Below are 16,477 nucleotides of genomic sequence, written 5' to 3'. Positions count from 1 at the left end.
TGTTTTGATTTTAAAGGCTCCGGAAATCGTGATGCTAGAGAAACTTGAACATCGGAGTAATAATTGGAAAGGAAAAGGGGGGACGCTTGAGGGCGAAATCTGCGAAAGACACTCTACGATTAGCTTGTAGGTGTATTTGGGTGAGCAGGTTACGTGTGCTTGGTGTGATTTTGCTGCTAACAGAGGCTTATCGCTTAGGATTTAGCAGGGGGCATCTGAAATTTTGAGTTTTGGACATTCCCAGTAAAGGGTGCGTTTACTAAATAATACCATCATCCCATCACGATACATATACAGGTGAAACCACAACAGGCTCATCGATTGGATCCAGGGGAGGATATAAAAAAAATTTAAAAAAAATTGGTGGTGCTATACCTGAGTAGTGCATTCGTGCGTGTGCTGTGTCCTAGAGTCTTGAGAAATATAAACAAACAGGGCAGTGAATTCCCCCTTGGATGATGCCAGAAGCTACTTTCAAGCGCCAGAACGACGGAGTTTCACCAGCCCCGCTGAAGAGAGCTAGGGACACGATTACTTCTGAGGAAGTATGGCAGCTTTTAAGCAATGAATGGAGAAGCCCGTTGCCAGACACGTCGGTGATGTTCCCGTGGTTGCACGGCGATATGCAGGAAGTGTTGCCCGAATCGTATATGGACGAGACTAAGAGCCATGACTTTGACCGTTTCAATGTGTCGATAGTCAGGTCTAACATCAAGGAGAGCAAGTACATCGAAAACTCAGGCCTATTGAAGTCTTCGTTGGAGATATTTGATATTTTGCTACCGTACACCAAAGAGCATTCGATTGACAGCGTAATTAGAGACGTATTAAAACCCTTCACAAGTGTTACTGAAAGCGAGATTGCACAACTCATTGACGATTGTGTGCTGTTTGAAACGTTGCCCTTGTTGAAAACGGATCCATTCCACTCTGTGTACAATTCCCAGAGTAATTCTGTCAAAAATAACTACCAGAAATGGAAACAGCCTAACACTTTCCGTCGCTTTGATTTACAACCCGCATTGCACTTCCATTTATCCAAACTGTGCGTTGTTTATTGCATATCCAACTCGTGCTCTTGTGAACGTTTAGTGAACATTCTCAGGTGGTCAAGAAAATTAGCTAAACTACCTGAATGCCAATTCAAGATTCTGCGAGGGGAAATTCAAGACAAATTGTGGGGTACTCCACCAATCCTGTTGTCATCGCTGCAAAATAAAAAAGGTCTATGCTCAGAGTTTGACTTGGCAACTTTCAAAAATTGGGATCGCGATATGTATTATACAGAGCGCTTAGAAGTCAGCAAGATGAGTAGTGCGTCAAAAGTTGAAAATATATGGTGCGGTAACTCTACTGACGCTGAGATATGGAAAATGGGAAGGTTTTCGAATGAAGTAAGCGATGAAAACGGGGATCCCAATAACAATTGTAATAATAGTGACGATAATATTAATAACAATGTTGACGAAAACATCAAAGGCTTAACTTCCTCGCAAGATAATGCGACTTCCAACAAAATTCGCCCTGCTTATTATGAGCCTTCAAATTCTATCGTAAAGGAAACAGATCTACGTGACAGTGTTCTGTTTAGTATACCTCCAAAATCAAACGATTGGCGTCTATTCATAAATTGTTTTGAAAGCGCTCAGTTACCACCGCTCGACAAAGTGGTAGAACTTATTAGAATACCGGAGAATTCCCCTATATGGTTAACATTCCCTAGTTCAGGTTCTATAGGCCTGGGAAACTTGAACTTGGAGTCCATTCAGACGATTTTGAATATTTGCCATTTGTTACATTCATATCCTCAAAACTCATTACTTTTCTCGCCAGATGGTTATACAGAGACATCTTTCTTGTTAGTTGCATACCTTATTTTCAAATTGGACAAATCTTTGGATGATGTAATATTTGCACTTCATACTGATTACAAGAGACCGTTTTTCTTATTCATGGTGGACATTCAAGTGCTAGCACATTTAGAGACTTTACTACGACAATACTCGCCTTTGCGAAACAAAGATCGTGATCCAAATATACCATTAACGATAGACTCAGATACGTTCAGCAAGATATTTTTCATAAAACCACCTACAAACTCACCATTCTTAAAATGTAAAGGTCCTTTGCCATCTAGGATTTTACCACACCTTTATTTAGGATCATTAAAACACGCCCAATGCCCGGAAATGTTAAAAAAGCTCGGTATTAAAAACATAGTTTCGGTTGGTGAATCTGTATCATGGTGTAGACCAAGAGCTCACACCTTCAATGAAGAAGTTAAGGTGCCCCTTGCTCAGGACATGGAAAGAAGACGTAGTAATTCCTTACAAGCCGTACCTACCACAACTAATAGTACTCCCAACAATCAATCAACATCTGCAATTAATATCACTGAGCATGACGGCTTCAGGGTGTGCCATATTGATAACCTTGGAGATAACGGTATGGATCCCATGCTTCACCAACTTGACATGGTCCTTAACTTTATCGATGATTGTTACAAGAGAGATGAGAAGGTTTTTGTTCACTGTATGGTAGGTGTTTCTCGCAGTGCAACAGTTTGCATAGCTGAATGTATGAAAAGGTTGGATTGTGGCTTGTTGAAAGCTTATCTATATGTGAGAGTTAGGCGTTTGAATATTATAATCCAACCAAGTTTAATGTTTGTATATGAACTGCTAAAATGGCAGGAATTGCTAAACCCTAGTGATCCGGATATCATTTGGGATTGGAATATGGCTTGTCGCTGTATTGCACAGCTAAATAGTAACTATATATAGTTTCTATTTATTCTCAAAAGGAATATTTAGCATTTGCCCATCGTTCAGTTCATTACCTTGTTTTTATTGCTGTTGTACTTCTTAGAAAAATGCCACAGTTTCCCTAATACTAGTCGTGAACCGCTTTTATGTTTATATCTCTTTTTAATTATAACGTCTCGCTTGATATGTTGGCTTAATATATTTCTCAGACAAAATTATGGCAAAGAAGCATACTTTTTTAAATGATCTGGTAAGACGTCGTAAAGGTTCTTGCTTTGTAACCATGATTTTGAAAAGACCCTATCAGCGTACTTATGACCTGAGTCACACAAAATAGTGACAACATTACTGCCTTCAGGTAGAGTAGATCCTACTTTCGCTGCTGCTACCACGTTCAAAGCAGATGTACCACCAACGAACAACCCTTCTTCATCCAACAATCTGAAAAGCATTATAATCGACTCTTCGTCTGGAATAAACACGGCATCATCTGTTATGGAGACACTTTCTTTCATATTTCCGGTAATTCTGCCTTGACCTATACCTTCAGTAAACGATCCTCCTTCTCTGTTCAATTCACCAGTCTTGATGTAAGAGTAAATAACAGATCCAGGAGGATCAGCGACCACAAGTTTACAGTTTCCTTTAGTAGCTTCTTCTAGGTACTTCGCAATACCGGTATAAGTACCACCGGTACCAGTAGAACAAGTGAATGCATCCAATTTCAAACCTTCATCTTCAATTTGTTTCAAAATCTCTGGGCCAGTTGTGTAGTAGTGTGCCCTCCAATTGGCTTGATTATCGAACTGGTCGGTCCATACCGCATTATCGAGTCTTTTGGCATGATCCCTCGCTCTATTATTGAAATTCAATGGATCTGTAATAGGACAGACTGGAACAGGGTACACCTCTGCGCCTAACCATTTGAGTAAATTGATTTTGGCCTGCGATTGGGTATCTGGCATATAGAAGACTGCCTTATAGCCTTTTGCTTTGCAAATGTGAGCTAACCCAATAGCTGTGTTACCTGCACTACCTTCCACAACGGTTACTGGTTTGCTTGGGTCAATCAACCCTCTTTTCTCTGCATCATTGATCAAATACAAAGCAGCACGATCTTTAACTGAACCACCTGGATTTTGTAACTCAGATTTTCCGTAGATGTTTCTTCCCAATTCCTTGGATAGTTTTTGTAGCTTAATCAAAGGTGTACTACCAACCGCATCGGTAAAACCTTTCGTGGCCAAAGGAGGAACGTGTAAATGACGAATAAATTGGGACATCACACTTTATATTACCGTTCTTGTATTTAAGCCAAACCTAAATATAAACTCAAACTCCCCCTCTTTCTTGAAATGTTTGAATAATAACTGAAAACTCAATCATATTGTCTTTTATATACATGTGTGTATGTGTTAGTGCGCACCTATATGTGAAGCCAAACTGCGTTGAAAGATGTAGTCATTTCAGCCAGTGATAATGTGCTAAAGTCACGTGATATTTACAGGATTATCTATATCCACATATATGTACTGGAAATACTGCATATGAACGCATATGTGAGAGTGCGAGAGAAATTTCAGGGGAAAGGTTGCAGAACTACTGTTGAGTTGGCCTTTCTACGAATTTGTATCCCAATTGTTCCTGCTTTGGAGCACTGAAGTTCAGTATTTCATTCTTGACAGTCTCCAAGAAGGCCTTGTGTTTCTCTTCGTTGAATTCACCTTCCGGTTCTGCGGCCTCAATTAAATATTTTCTTACAACGCCAATATCAGTCATCAATTCGTCTACCGACTTGTTATGTGTCATTTTCTTCAAGTTCTTTACTGTGTTTGGAGTTAATTTTTGACCCTCTTCTTCTATTTGTTGCATGCAATTTTTGGTCAAAAGCCATAGCTTCATATTTCCTTTTAATAGCTGGCCATCGCTGGATTGGACTGGCGCGTCCACAAGCTCAAGAATTCCTTGAGGAGCTCTGTCACTGAGTCTTGGTTCAACCTTCATCACACGAGTGTATCCTCCATCTCTGGATATGTATCTTGGAACTATCTCTTCAAACAACTTCTTTAATAGATTTGAGTTGTCACCAGATAGGTATAGTCTACTTTGTAGTTCTGGAATACTCTTCTGTGGAGTACCATTTTGCACACCATGTTTAGCGATAGTGATGATTCTTTCTACGTATTTTTGTGTTTCCTTAAGTTTTGGAGTGGTCGACATGATAGTTCCATGCTGCAACAGCTGTGTAGCCATATTTCTTAAGAGCGCATCTCTGTGAGCTTTTGTTCTTGATAAATGTCTACCTAGGCCTCTGGTCATCTTGGGTACGGTCTATATTTTATTGGTATAGTTGTTATATGTTTACTGTTATCCAACGTGTTCTCGCACAGTTGATACACACTTAAGCATTGTTCTTTCAGATGATTTATATGAATATACAGATTTTTCATTTTAAAATTTCAATTAGATTTTTTTTTTTTTCGTTACCAAAAAATTTTAAAGCTAAACAAGATGGGCGGAGGAAACTGACTTTACAGAATATCAAAAAAACACATAATACCGTATGAACCTTAGACGTTACCCGGAGGGAAACGATGTTAATAATAAAGGTGGGGGTGCTGCTGGCCTGACCAGAGCCATCACTAGGAGAAGGAGGATGATACACAGTCTTGTGTAGATAATAAGACGAAATTTTTATCATCACCTTTATTTTGTGCTGCATGTAACAACAACCGATATACCTTAAGAGGTGGGAAGCGTCGATTCGAGATTCCATATGCTTTTACAAATTCCTTTGGGATTCAAACCGGGTGCAGCCTCTCATCAATTGAGCCCGACCACAAGATATCTAAGACGTCATGGATCGATTTTCCTTCGCTAAGACTATATTATTGTTTCGTTTCATAGATGAAAATAGTCTACAAGGTTTAATCAACGAGAGTAATGACACTGAAATTTTCAATAGAGCTCGATTTTCTCAATATATGCTCAAAGTCTATTTAATTCAGTGCTAATAACCTCTCGGGTAATGTGCTAAAGAATTAACACAAGATGGTGGCTGACCAAACGATCTCGGCAGATACTTCAGATTAGTGATCACTTTTGACGGAATAACGTATCGTTGACATCCACAGTGTCACTGACTTTGTTTGATCTTGATCTTTTGGGTCGGACCTTTTTAAGCCTTTAAGGGAAGAGAGATGCAAATAGGTAGATTTGACAATCATATATAGAAAAGTGAAGTCAATCTAAACAACATAGTCAATATTTTATAGAGTTTACAGGACACCGTACATATGGGTACATATGAAAAGATATATTTATCACTGATAACTGCTTACTAGTTACTAGGCAATTATGTGTCAGTGGATACTAATTAAAGGATTCAAATTTGAATTTAAATTCATTTATTTAAGAAATATAGTGACTTTTCAGGTAGGCCTAACAAACGCTTTTAATGAGATATAGTTCATCAGAAAAAGCGTTGTTTTAAGAACTTAAATATGGGAATCGAAGAATACAAGTTAAAATCTTTCTATTTTTCGTTATTTCGTCATTTGCAAGATTCACAAATGACTTTAGTCGGTAGTTTGACTGTAGTAACCTTGGTGTTTCTTCTCTTCGGGCTGGGGCGAATCAATAATAGGGAGGTAAACTGAGTACGATATGAGTTTAAAAGAAGAACATTGTTGATATTAATGTGGAAACTAAGAGCAAAATGCTGTCCGTTGCTCTGGAAGCAGAACCAGCGTAAGTTTGAATTTCGCCTGTTGTTTGAGATGGTCTCACTTGAGGAACAGAGGGAACGCTTGTGAAACCATCAGGTTTACATGGTGAGCCATTGCATTCGACTTTTGTTGAAGTTTCAACCTTACCGTTGGTATAAGAGGTGGTAATTACAGCAGTTGATAAGCCTGGTTTGTTTGGAGCAGTAGGAAGTTGACAGTCAGGTCCGCTGCATTGTGTTGTCTTTGTAGTCTTTTGATGAGCTGGTGTATTAGGAGAATCTGCTGGTACCGATGGAGATCCAGCTGAGTGAGTAGGAACTTTACATTTTTCCCCACTGCATTTAGTTGTCTTCGTTTTTTCTTTGTCGCGTGATGCAGATGGAAGATGGTTAGCACTAGTAGACGTTAAATCGCATTCAGTGGTGGTGAGGGTTTTAACTGTTCCATCAGTGCTGATAGTGATGGTAGAGATGAGTGTGTAAGTAATCGCATCTGATGGGGCTTCAGATGATGCCTTACAAGGAGACTCGCCACAATTTTCGGTAGTAATTGTCTTGGTGGTTCCATCTTCAGTTATTGTCATTGTAGTCACGGTTGAAGATTCGGGTGGGTTAGTTGGCACTTCAGAAGGAACCGTGCATGGTAAACCACCACAATCCTCAGTGGTGATTGTCTTAGTAGTTCCATCTTCAGAAATGGTAATTGTTGTCACACGAGTGGTTTGTAATGGAGTTTCTGTTGTGAGGTCACACACGGTTGTAGTTATTGTCCTTATTGTTCCATCTTCAGTTATTGTCATTGTAGTCACGTATGAAGATTTGGGTGAATTACTTGGCACTTCAGAAGGAACTGTGCATGGCGAACCACCACAATCCTCAGTGGTGATTGTCTTGGTAGTTCCGTCTTCGGTAATAGTCATTTCAGTGGTTATACGAGTTGGAATCAGTTCAGTCGTCGTGTCGATTTCAGTTGCAGTCGTAGTGATTACCCTTGTTGTGCCATTTTCAGTAATAGTCATTTCGGTGGTTAGAGGAGTAGGAATCAATTGAGTAGTCGTGTCGATATCAGTTGCGGTCGTAGTGATTACCCTTGTAGTTCCATTTTCGGTGAAGGTCATTGTGGTGGTTACAGGAATTGGAATTAATTCGGTGGTGGTGTCAATTTCAGTTGCAGTCGTAGTGATTACCCTTGTAGTTCCATTTTCGGTGAAGGTCATTGTGGTGGTTACAGGAATTGGAATTAATTCGGTGGTAGTGTCAATTTCAGTAGTAGTATCAATTTCCGTAGTAGTGGTAGTGATTGTCTTGGTTGTTCCATCTTCGGTAAAGGTCATGGTGGTAGTAATTATTGATGGAGTTTCACTGGTTGTAACATAAGGAATGCTACTTGTGAATATAACTATATCATTGCCCATGACACTAGATCTATTAGAATACTCGACAGAATCCTTCATTTTGAAACGACTACTCAAATCGATATTATCAATCTGTGGTAAAGAGCTAGCTAACCCATAGGTCTGGAAAATAGTCAAGATCCCAAAGAACTTAGATGCCACACTAAACAATTGCATTTTTTTTGTTTGTTTATCCGCTAATGTTCTTGGTTTCTATTATTCGAAATTGAATTGAATATTACCTTGTTGGATTAAAGAGATCTATTAGCGGATAGATTATACCCTTTTATATTAGTTTTGGAGGCTGGAGACACAACATGACCAAAAGCCCCTTCAAAATTGAAGTACGGTAAAGTCAAAAGGCAAGAATAATGGGTTTTAAGAACTTAAACTCTGGTATCACTGAAGATGGCCATTCTGTAGATATACAGAGATCTTTGATCTTTGATGGTTGCCTGGCAGGGAAACAAATTGCTATTCCATTCAAAATAAATCTTGTAACAAAACAGGCAAGGATGCCAACCGAAGACGGACATATATACGGTGCAATAAATATCTATGCTGATTTACAGTGAATGGTGGAAGTTGAAACAATGGTTTCTCGTAAAGCATGTGGAATCTCTCAAATATCTCAATGGGAAAGGTTTTCCCGTAATAATTCCGATGATAAATTATGCCTATATTATTTCTGCATAACGAAGTTTATAATTTGAAGGGTTGATATACAATACACTTAACCGTTTATGTCAAAAATTCCATGCATAATTATGTCAAACAAAACAGTTTAAAAAAAAAAAAAAATACCGATGCTCTTTTTGAACTATAGGCATTTGAGATGTACATGTATATACAAATCGTAATGTCATTACTGTGAAAACGGGGCTCGGGGTTTAAGAGAAAAAGATAAGGGTTTAGGTTGGCTTCGATTCGTACACTTTGTTTCAACTACGGAATGCATTGTTTTTTGAGCTTTTCGTCAGGTCTGGGGAAAATGTAAGAACAAGAAATACAGAAGTGCTAACACCTAAATTCAACAAGTTTGAAAGAACAAATTGTTTCTGAATCTCGATTTATTTTCAAGAGACCCAGATGTTATTGTTTTCTGTTTATAGTGCTGAAAAAATATCGTCAGAATATATACCGTTTTACTATAAAGGCATTGATTACCATTGTGTTATGCTCTGCGTGACACATCCAAAATAAACTAAGGCCTTTTTACCGGGAATTTTGTGAGCCGGAATGCTAAATTTTACAAATATAGAACCAATTTTGTTACTCTAATATTCAACTTTACTCAAAACCAGTTGCTACCAACTCAAAGAGAGCATATCCTACATCCTACAAATCCCACTCAAACGTTCTTCAGAATCTATTGAATATATACCCCTATTTATCCCTAAGTAAGCCATTGACTGGGTTCATCCACAAGGAATGGATATCCGCACATTTTGTCTTAACATACCAATCCACCCATTGAATTTGATTTTCCTTTATTACTGTCACATTACAAAAGGATGCCACTAGTACTACTGGTACACTCTCATATCCTGGAAAAATAGGAGTGTTGAAGAGAATATGCCCTGAGAATGACTGCAAATCTTGATGCGTAGAAAATCCATATTTTTAAATTTGTCGCTGAACCCTATGTCTTGGTATATGGAGAGACCACCCGTACGCATGCGGTTATCAGGTTTGGTACTTACCCGACTATCTAGTTGTGTCACGTGATTTTTAAAGCCAGAGCCATGTTACGTTCCTGAGGAATTTAACGATCTAAAAGGGATGCGGAGGATATTCCCTATGTATTTCGTAGATTATAACGTCTCGATCAACGGTGTGTACATGGCCTAGTTGTCTTCGTACTATAAAAGTCAAAAAAACTCGTGTCGTTCATCAGGATTTCTCTCTTCTCCAGAAACAGGGAAATAACACAACATTGAACAAGAACAAAAAATCTATTTTATTACTACTACAACTACAGCGATCGGGGAAAATAGAACAACAAATCGTCGAGAAACGTCGCTAAACACCACAAGTTACGTCAAAAAAAATGCTAGAACCAAGTCCATACCAAGATCCAAGAACTTGGAAAATGACTCCTGCGATGATTCGTGCTAGAGCTCCATTTTTCAAGAAAAATATGATGGGCCTCTTACTACTAGTCGGTGTGACCGGTACCATATACACATATACGTACAGAATGTTGAACAAAGACACGAGTTTCGCCGATGTTCCAATTCCTCCTATTGATGAGAAGGAACTAGAACAGTTGAAGAAGGAATACGAGCTCGAAAAGGCCAAGCGTGCTCAGAAATAGGTTATTTGAGAACCCTGCTCCATTGCTTGCAGTGCTTTCTGATGTGTTTTTTTTTTTTTCAGTTCATTTCAATTTTTTTCATTATGTGAAAAAACCTGAGAAGCGTACGTTCTCTCGCACACACTCACAAGACGTCTTTGAACCCGACTCCATGCGTCTGCTGGAACGGCATTTTGGCTATTTTTTTGGCCGTCCTAGAAACTTTACTCCTTGTACATATATACGTATATTTCTGCAAATTGCTACCGGTAAATACTACTGGTAAAACGTAACGGAATTTCATTTTAGTTTACTTTGTTGTTGTACTTTATTTTATTGACTGCCTAGTTTCGATGACAAGATATAGCACTGAGAAACAGGTTGTATTGATTAGTGGTGGGTCTCAGGGTCTTGGGGAGTCCTTCGCAAAACGATTCGTGCAGGAAAATAACAAGGTGATCATTGTTTCGAGGTCCGATGAGAAATTGAGACAAGCATGCCAAAGAATTGGCGTTGATGGGATCACATTGGGGGAGTACCAGGGCAAGGGCGTGAGCGAAGACAAAAGCTGGAAATGCCCTCAATTGTTATACCATGCGTGCGATATTTCCGATTATGAAAGTGTTGATTCTATGTTCAAGTTGCTGGTCAAGAATGAACTGGTCCCTACACAGGTGTACATGTGTGCTGGAGGGTCTATTCCGAAACTCTTTGTTGAATTGAGTGCAAGCGAGTTGCAGAACGGTATCACTACGAATTACGCTACGGCGGTTAACTTGGCCCATGTCTCGTTGAGATTCAAGGTGCCTCACATATTATTCTTCTCTTCCGAAGTCGCATTCTTCCCCTTTATCGGATACGCGCAGTACGCTCCTTTAAAACAGAGCATCAGATCTTTGGTCGCCATCTTAAGACAAGAACATGCCGATACAAGGATCACGTGCGTTTACCCTGGCAATTTCCAAAGTGAAGGTTTCGACCTCGAAAATATGACTAAACCTTCTATCACTAGAGATATCGAGGGCCCTAGCCATCCGGTCACAGCTGCCCAATGCCGTGACAAGATCATATCGTCTTTAAAGTACGGTCTTGACGACATCACTACAGACTCCATCGGCTGGCTTTTGATGGCTTGTGACCAGGGCTTTAACAAGCACACATCCAACCAGTTCATGTTCCTCTTTTCTTGGATCTTGGGTGCTATATTGAACATCACCATTGTTCCCATCTATATGCTCATCTGCAAGTTCCAAATCTATCAATGGAGGAACAAAAGAGCCAAGTCTGATAAAACGTGAAAGTAATCCTTTACTCAATTTTAGTATACACGCTCAATATATAATGGTCTAACTTCCTTATTCAAGCGCATAGATGGCTACTCAAGCCGCTGGGTGTACCTTAACTTCTTTTACCTTACTTACATCTCTCTTATGGTTACAGTACTATATTACCTTTCTTTTTCTTTACAAGCAAAATTTTTAAAACAAAAGCTCATCGCATCTCATCTCAACTCATCGCATAAAACAGAGAAGATAGATGAAGACAGGATCAAGGAAGCTTCTTCATTTCTGACAGTTGAGTTTACGTGCAGAAGGTTTGTTTTTAGCTGAGAAATAGTTAAGAAATGGCAGGGTATACTTGTAACACATGTGGGGTCGTTTTTGACACGGCCGCTGGCCAAAGAGACCATATGAAGTCTGACTGGCACAGATACAACTTGAAGAGAAGAGTTGCTGATTTGCCATCCATTACCGAAGCTACATTCAATGAGAAGGTTTCTAACGCTAATGCTGAGAAAGAGGAGCTAGACAAGTCCAAGAAGACGAAGGTGAAGCAGTTGACCAAGAAGGAAATGCGCAGACTAGAGAAGGAAAAACTATTGGCTAAAAAGCAAGAATTATTAGAGCTGGCCAAACAGTCCATGTTGAAGAATATGCAGGAGGAAGCTGCCAAGAATGAAATGAAAGACACTCCAGAAGAGGAACAGCCACAAGAGACTCCAGAAGAAAAAACTTCAGAGGAAAATGTACTAGAAGAAAACATCCCAGAAGAAAACAAGCCAGAAGAGGAACTGAGCCCAGAGGAACTCGCTGAAAAACTCATGGCTGAAAAACTCCAAAATAGAGTCGAGATTGACAAGACCGAGTGTCTCTTCACTGGTAAAAAATTCAAAACTTTTGAAGAAAACTTGGACCAAATGTTCAAAAACCACGGATTTTATATTCCTGAACAGAAATACTTGATTGACAAGGAAGGTCTTTTCCAATACTTCTCAGAAAAAATTGGTCTAGGTAACATGTGTCTTGTGTGTTCGTACCAGGGTAGATCTTTGGAGGCTGTTAGAGCGCATATGCTTGCCAAAAAGCACTGCCGTATCCCTTACGAGTCCGAAGCAGAAAAATTAGAAATATCAGAATTTTACGACTTCTCCAGCACGTACGAAGAATTAGATAAGGCCGCTAATGAGGATGAATCCCAATGGGAAGATATCGAAGAAGAAGTGGATGCAGCATCTGGTAAGGTTGGTGGATCACAAGACGGTAATGAGGAAGAGGAGGAAGAAGAAGAACTACCAGAATATGCACTATATAATGACGGTGTGGAACTCCATCTACCTACAGGTGTCAAGGTCGGCCATAGAACTCTACAGCGTTACTACAGACAAAATCTAAAACCCGAGCGTGAACTAAGCGAAGGTCAAGGTACTATCATTGCTGCCGATACCAGACACTTTGCTACTATATATGACAGACAACAGCAACAACTACAGAAGAAAGTCTGGCAAACAGAAGTTAAAGACAAAAAGAGAGATGACAAAAGAGCTGCCAAATTTGTTAACAACCAACCTCATTACAGGGACCAATTGTTGCAATAGACAGGCCATATGCATCTTCATTCGTGTTATATTGTATTCTATTTTATCCTCTTTTATTCACTTTTCTGGGTTCGCGGTAATATATATATAATCTAGATCATTTTATTATTAATTCAACGTTTCATAAATGCATTTCAGTCAGTGTATATATATATTTCGCTTTCTGTTCCTTATGATCTTTTGATATCTTATTACTTGTTATTCGTAACTTCACTTTACGTTGATATTTTAAGTTTTGGAATCAATTAACGGTTTTCACGCCAAAATCTTGAAATAACAACAAAGTGAAAATATCAACAAACACCAACAAACATCAACAAACATCAACATTACAGTTCACTGAAGAATATCACAAAAGCCCTTAACAATACTCTTATATGGACATCAAGACGGCAGCTTTAAAGACTTAGGATATACTGATGAGCAAACTGACGTATTATATATTGGCTGCTTTGCAATTGATTGCTGCTTTCTTATTTTGCGCAGGATTCTTCCCTCAGAAAGTGGTTTTGAAGAATGATTCTGAATTTATTGTGGAACCTAAATTGCAATTGGAGTCCAAACCTGTTTTCGACAAACTGATTGTAGTGGTTATTGATGCATTGCGTAGTGATTTTTTGTTTCAAAAAGACAGTTCAGGTTTTGACTTTGTACATGAACTTCTAAACTCGGGAGAAGCATGGGGATATACAGCATACTCTAACCCTCCTACGGTAACATTACCAAGACTCAAGGGCATAACTACTGGTTCCGCACCAAATTTTTTGGATGCTATTCTAAATGTGGCTGAAGACGACACATCTTCCAATTTAAAAGAACAAGACTCTCTATTGAAACAGTTTCATACTAATAATTACAAGGTAAATTTTTTTGGTGATGACACTTGGTTGAAGCTTTTCCCTCTTGAATACTTTGGTGAATACGAAGGCACTAACTCATTTTTCGTCAGTGATTTCACGGAAGTCGACTTGAATGTTACAAGACATGTCCCATACCAAATGGATCATCAAAAAGAATGGGATGTGTTGATTTTACATTACTTAGGGTTGGACCATATTGGTCACAAAGGTGGTGCAAGATCTCACTTCATGGCTCCAAAACATAAAGAAATGGATTCTGTTATCAAGCAAATATATGGTAAAATGAGTGAGAATACTTTAATGGTAGTTCTTGGTGACCATGGTATGAACGATTTAGGTAATCACGGCGGATCTTCCTCCGGAGAAACTAGCGCAGCAATGGCGTTCTTATCAAAAAAGCTAAAGAAACACGATCCTCCAACAGGACAGAAAGAGAGCATTTTGCCAATAACCGATATTGATCCCAATTATAAATATTTACAAGAAATTGAGCAGATCGACATTGTACCAACTTTAAGCGTACTTTTCAATCTACCAATCCCCAAGAATAGCATGGGTGTGATTATCCCTGAATTCTTACCCTTCTTGCCCAAATCAATGGCTGAAATTAAGTTACAGGATAACTACCTTCAACTAACAAAATTGAAACCTGGGTATAAAGCATCGCTGGCTGGCAAGAGTCCGCTAGAGCTGCTCGTGGAGATGAAAGACATTCAATCATCGTTAGCGATGGCTGCTACAAACTACAATTACACTCTATTGATTTCAGGAATAGGAATAATGACTCTTGGCACTATATATGTAGTAGCGTTATGCTTCGGTAAGACACAAGAGTTCATCGAGAGTACCGCAGTTTCCATTTTATTAGGACTGAGCATGTTTGCAAGTAGTTTCGTCGAAGAAGAGCATCAGATTTGGTGGTGGGTTACTGTCACTGTATTATTCTTGATGGATATTTCTATGAAATCCAAACTATCATTTTTGGTTGGTCTGAGATTGATTCGTGGATGGAATAACAGCGGACAAAAATACATTTACGAACATGTTATTTACAGTCTCTTAAAATCGCATACCACAGTTCAGTGGTGTTTGAACGTATTAACAATTCTCTCCGTAGGATTCCCATTTCTAAAGAACAGCGATGACGTCGAGAAATTAATTTCTATGATAACTGTTTCTTTCTTAGCTCTCTCCTGCATGACTTACAAAGCATGTTATGCCGTTGTTAATAGAGACAACGTGCCAGATGCGTTACACAAATTTGTGTTAAAATCATGTTCCACTTATCTCAATGATAAGAATATGGTAGACATTGAGTCCGAAGTCTCCGAGTGTCTAGTTCCAATGGCTAGAATGTTTTTCCTAATCTGTGCGGCCTCTGCGGTCATTGTAACATTCTCAAAGTATGCTCTTTCAAAAGGAACCAATGCTCAGCAAAAACTGCTTTCCATTGTAAAATTCATACTAATATTGCAAACTACATCAGCTAATATTCCAATGTTTTTAATACTCGAAATCCTCACTACCATAATTCCTCAAACATCACCAGTGCTCTCACTTTGTCTACAAAACCTGACGTTTTTCCAATTCGGAGGTACAAACTCTATTGCAACCATTAATCTAACGAATGCATACAATGGTGTGAACTCGAACTACAACATTTACGTCGTTGGGGTCCTAATGTTTCTCTCAAACTATGCACCATCCATCTATATGGCCCTTTCTTTCATCCCAATTTCGGACTCAAAAAAGCTACTTAAACTAAAACACTACTATATCACAGGAGTATTCCTACTTATAGCATGTACAGCACTCCGTTACCATTTATTTGTTTGGTCCGTCTTCAGTCCAAAGCTCTGCTACTACACTGCCTGGTCTCTCTTTAACTTTGTTACAGATCTCGCAGTTACCCTCCTTCAAAACATCTAAGCTCAGTTCTCGAAACATTTTTAAAAAAATTCAAGACTAGACAAAAGACTGATTTAGGATTTGTATAATGAAAAGCCGAGTGAAGTGCAGATAGTGTACTGAAAGCACCTCGTTGAGATCCCCTCAGAATACTCCCGTGCAATTGAAGCAAACGATCAAAAATGTTCAGAGTAACACGTGTGCTTTTTTCTCAAGCTAAAAATGAAGCTTCTGCTCAGGCTACCAAGATTGTGTCTTCTTGTCCTGCTGGCACACCATTGAAACTTCAGATCAAGAAGTCTGGGAAAGAGCCAGTGGCTTTGGAAGATCACGAATATCCAGCATGGCTCTGGTCTGTTTTAGATGAGAAAGCACAAGCTGAAAAGCTTGCTGCTGATCCAATAAAGTTGAGAAAGAAACAACTAAGAGTTGCCAATCGCGAAAGAATCAAGCAAAACAACTTCTTGTCGCAAATGTGAAGTATCCGGAGCTCCCTAGGTCGTACTCTTATAGGCACAATCATGTAAATATTGTATATAACGCATCCATGTAATTGTTTTAAAGTCATTTTTTAATGCCATTTCGATCGATATCTGCTATGTGCCATTTCCTTTAAAATTTGGATTTATACAAATTTTTATAGATATCAACA

The 16,477-nt window shown here is 39.0% G+C and overlaps 8 protein-coding genes across 8 annotated transcripts; 6 read left to right on the top strand and 2 right to left on the bottom strand.

The window, feature by feature from the left end:
- Positions 1-455: 455 nt before the first annotated feature.
- PPS1 (tyrosine/serine/threonine protein phosphatase PPS1) lies at positions 456-2,783 on the top strand (the record flags this gene model as incomplete). The annotated part of the gene is made up of 1 exon (XM_022820048.1): positions 456-2,783. One exon carries the CDS (start codon positions 456-458, stop codon positions 2,781-2,783), a length of 2,328 nt encoding a protein of 775 aa, XP_022676550.1.
- A 197-nt stretch (positions 2,784-2,980) lies between these two features.
- cysB (cysteine synthase) lies at positions 2,981-4,048 on the bottom strand (the record flags this gene model as incomplete). Its single annotated transcript, XM_022820047.1, has 1 exon — positions 2,981-4,048. One exon carries the CDS (start codon positions 4,046-4,048, stop codon positions 2,981-2,983), a length of 1,068 nt encoding a protein of 355 aa, XP_022676549.1.
- A 316-nt stretch (positions 4,049-4,364) lies between these two features.
- MRPL8 (mitochondrial 54S ribosomal protein bL17m) lies at positions 4,365-5,084 on the bottom strand (the record flags this gene model as incomplete). Its single annotated transcript, XM_022820046.1, has 1 exon — positions 4,365-5,084. One exon carries the CDS (start codon positions 5,082-5,084, stop codon positions 4,365-4,367), a length of 720 nt encoding a protein of 239 aa, XP_022676548.1.
- A 4,852-nt stretch (positions 5,085-9,936) lies between these two features.
- On the top strand, positions 9,937-10,203 carry COA3 (Coa3p; the record flags this gene model as incomplete). Its single annotated transcript, XM_022820045.1, has 1 exon — positions 9,937-10,203. The coding sequence occupies one exon, from the start codon at positions 9,937-9,939 to the stop codon at positions 10,201-10,203; it is 267 nt and encodes an 88-aa protein (XP_022676547.1).
- Positions 10,204-10,535: 332 nt separating this feature from the next.
- On the top strand, positions 10,536-11,480 carry TSC10 (3-dehydrosphinganine reductase; the record flags this gene model as incomplete). Its single annotated transcript, XM_022820044.1, has 1 exon — positions 10,536-11,480. The coding sequence occupies one exon, from the start codon at positions 10,536-10,538 to the stop codon at positions 11,478-11,480; it is 945 nt and encodes a 314-aa protein (XP_022676546.1).
- Positions 11,481-11,806: 326 nt separating this feature from the next.
- REI1 (Rei1p) lies at positions 11,807-13,057 on the top strand (the record flags this gene model as incomplete). Its single annotated transcript, XM_022820043.1, has 1 exon — positions 11,807-13,057. One exon carries the CDS (start codon positions 11,807-11,809, stop codon positions 13,055-13,057), a length of 1,251 nt encoding a protein of 416 aa, XP_022676545.1.
- A 419-nt stretch (positions 13,058-13,476) lies between these two features.
- LAS21 (mannose-ethanolamine phosphotransferase LAS21) lies at positions 13,477-15,846 on the top strand (the record flags this gene model as incomplete). The annotated part of the gene is made up of 1 exon (XM_022820042.1): positions 13,477-15,846. One exon carries the CDS (start codon positions 13,477-13,479, stop codon positions 15,844-15,846), a length of 2,370 nt encoding a protein of 789 aa, XP_022676544.1.
- A 161-nt stretch (positions 15,847-16,007) lies between these two features.
- On the top strand, positions 16,008-16,304 carry MRPL37 (mitochondrial 54S ribosomal protein mL54; the record flags this gene model as incomplete). Its single annotated transcript, XM_022820040.1, has 1 exon — positions 16,008-16,304. The coding sequence occupies one exon, from the start codon at positions 16,008-16,010 to the stop codon at positions 16,302-16,304; it is 297 nt and encodes a 98-aa protein (XP_022676543.1).
- Between the last annotated feature and the right edge of the window lie 173 nt (positions 16,305-16,477).

This window comes from Kluyveromyces marxianus, chromosome 5 (assembly GCF_001417885.1).
Source record: "Kluyveromyces marxianus DMKU3-1042 DNA, complete genome, chromosome 5".
Classification (NCBI taxonomy): domain Eukaryota; kingdom Fungi; phylum Ascomycota; class Saccharomycetes; order Saccharomycetales; family Saccharomycetaceae; genus Kluyveromyces; species Kluyveromyces marxianus.
Note: the sequence above shows the minus strand (reverse complement) of the source record. Positions and strands in the feature narration are given on the sequence as shown.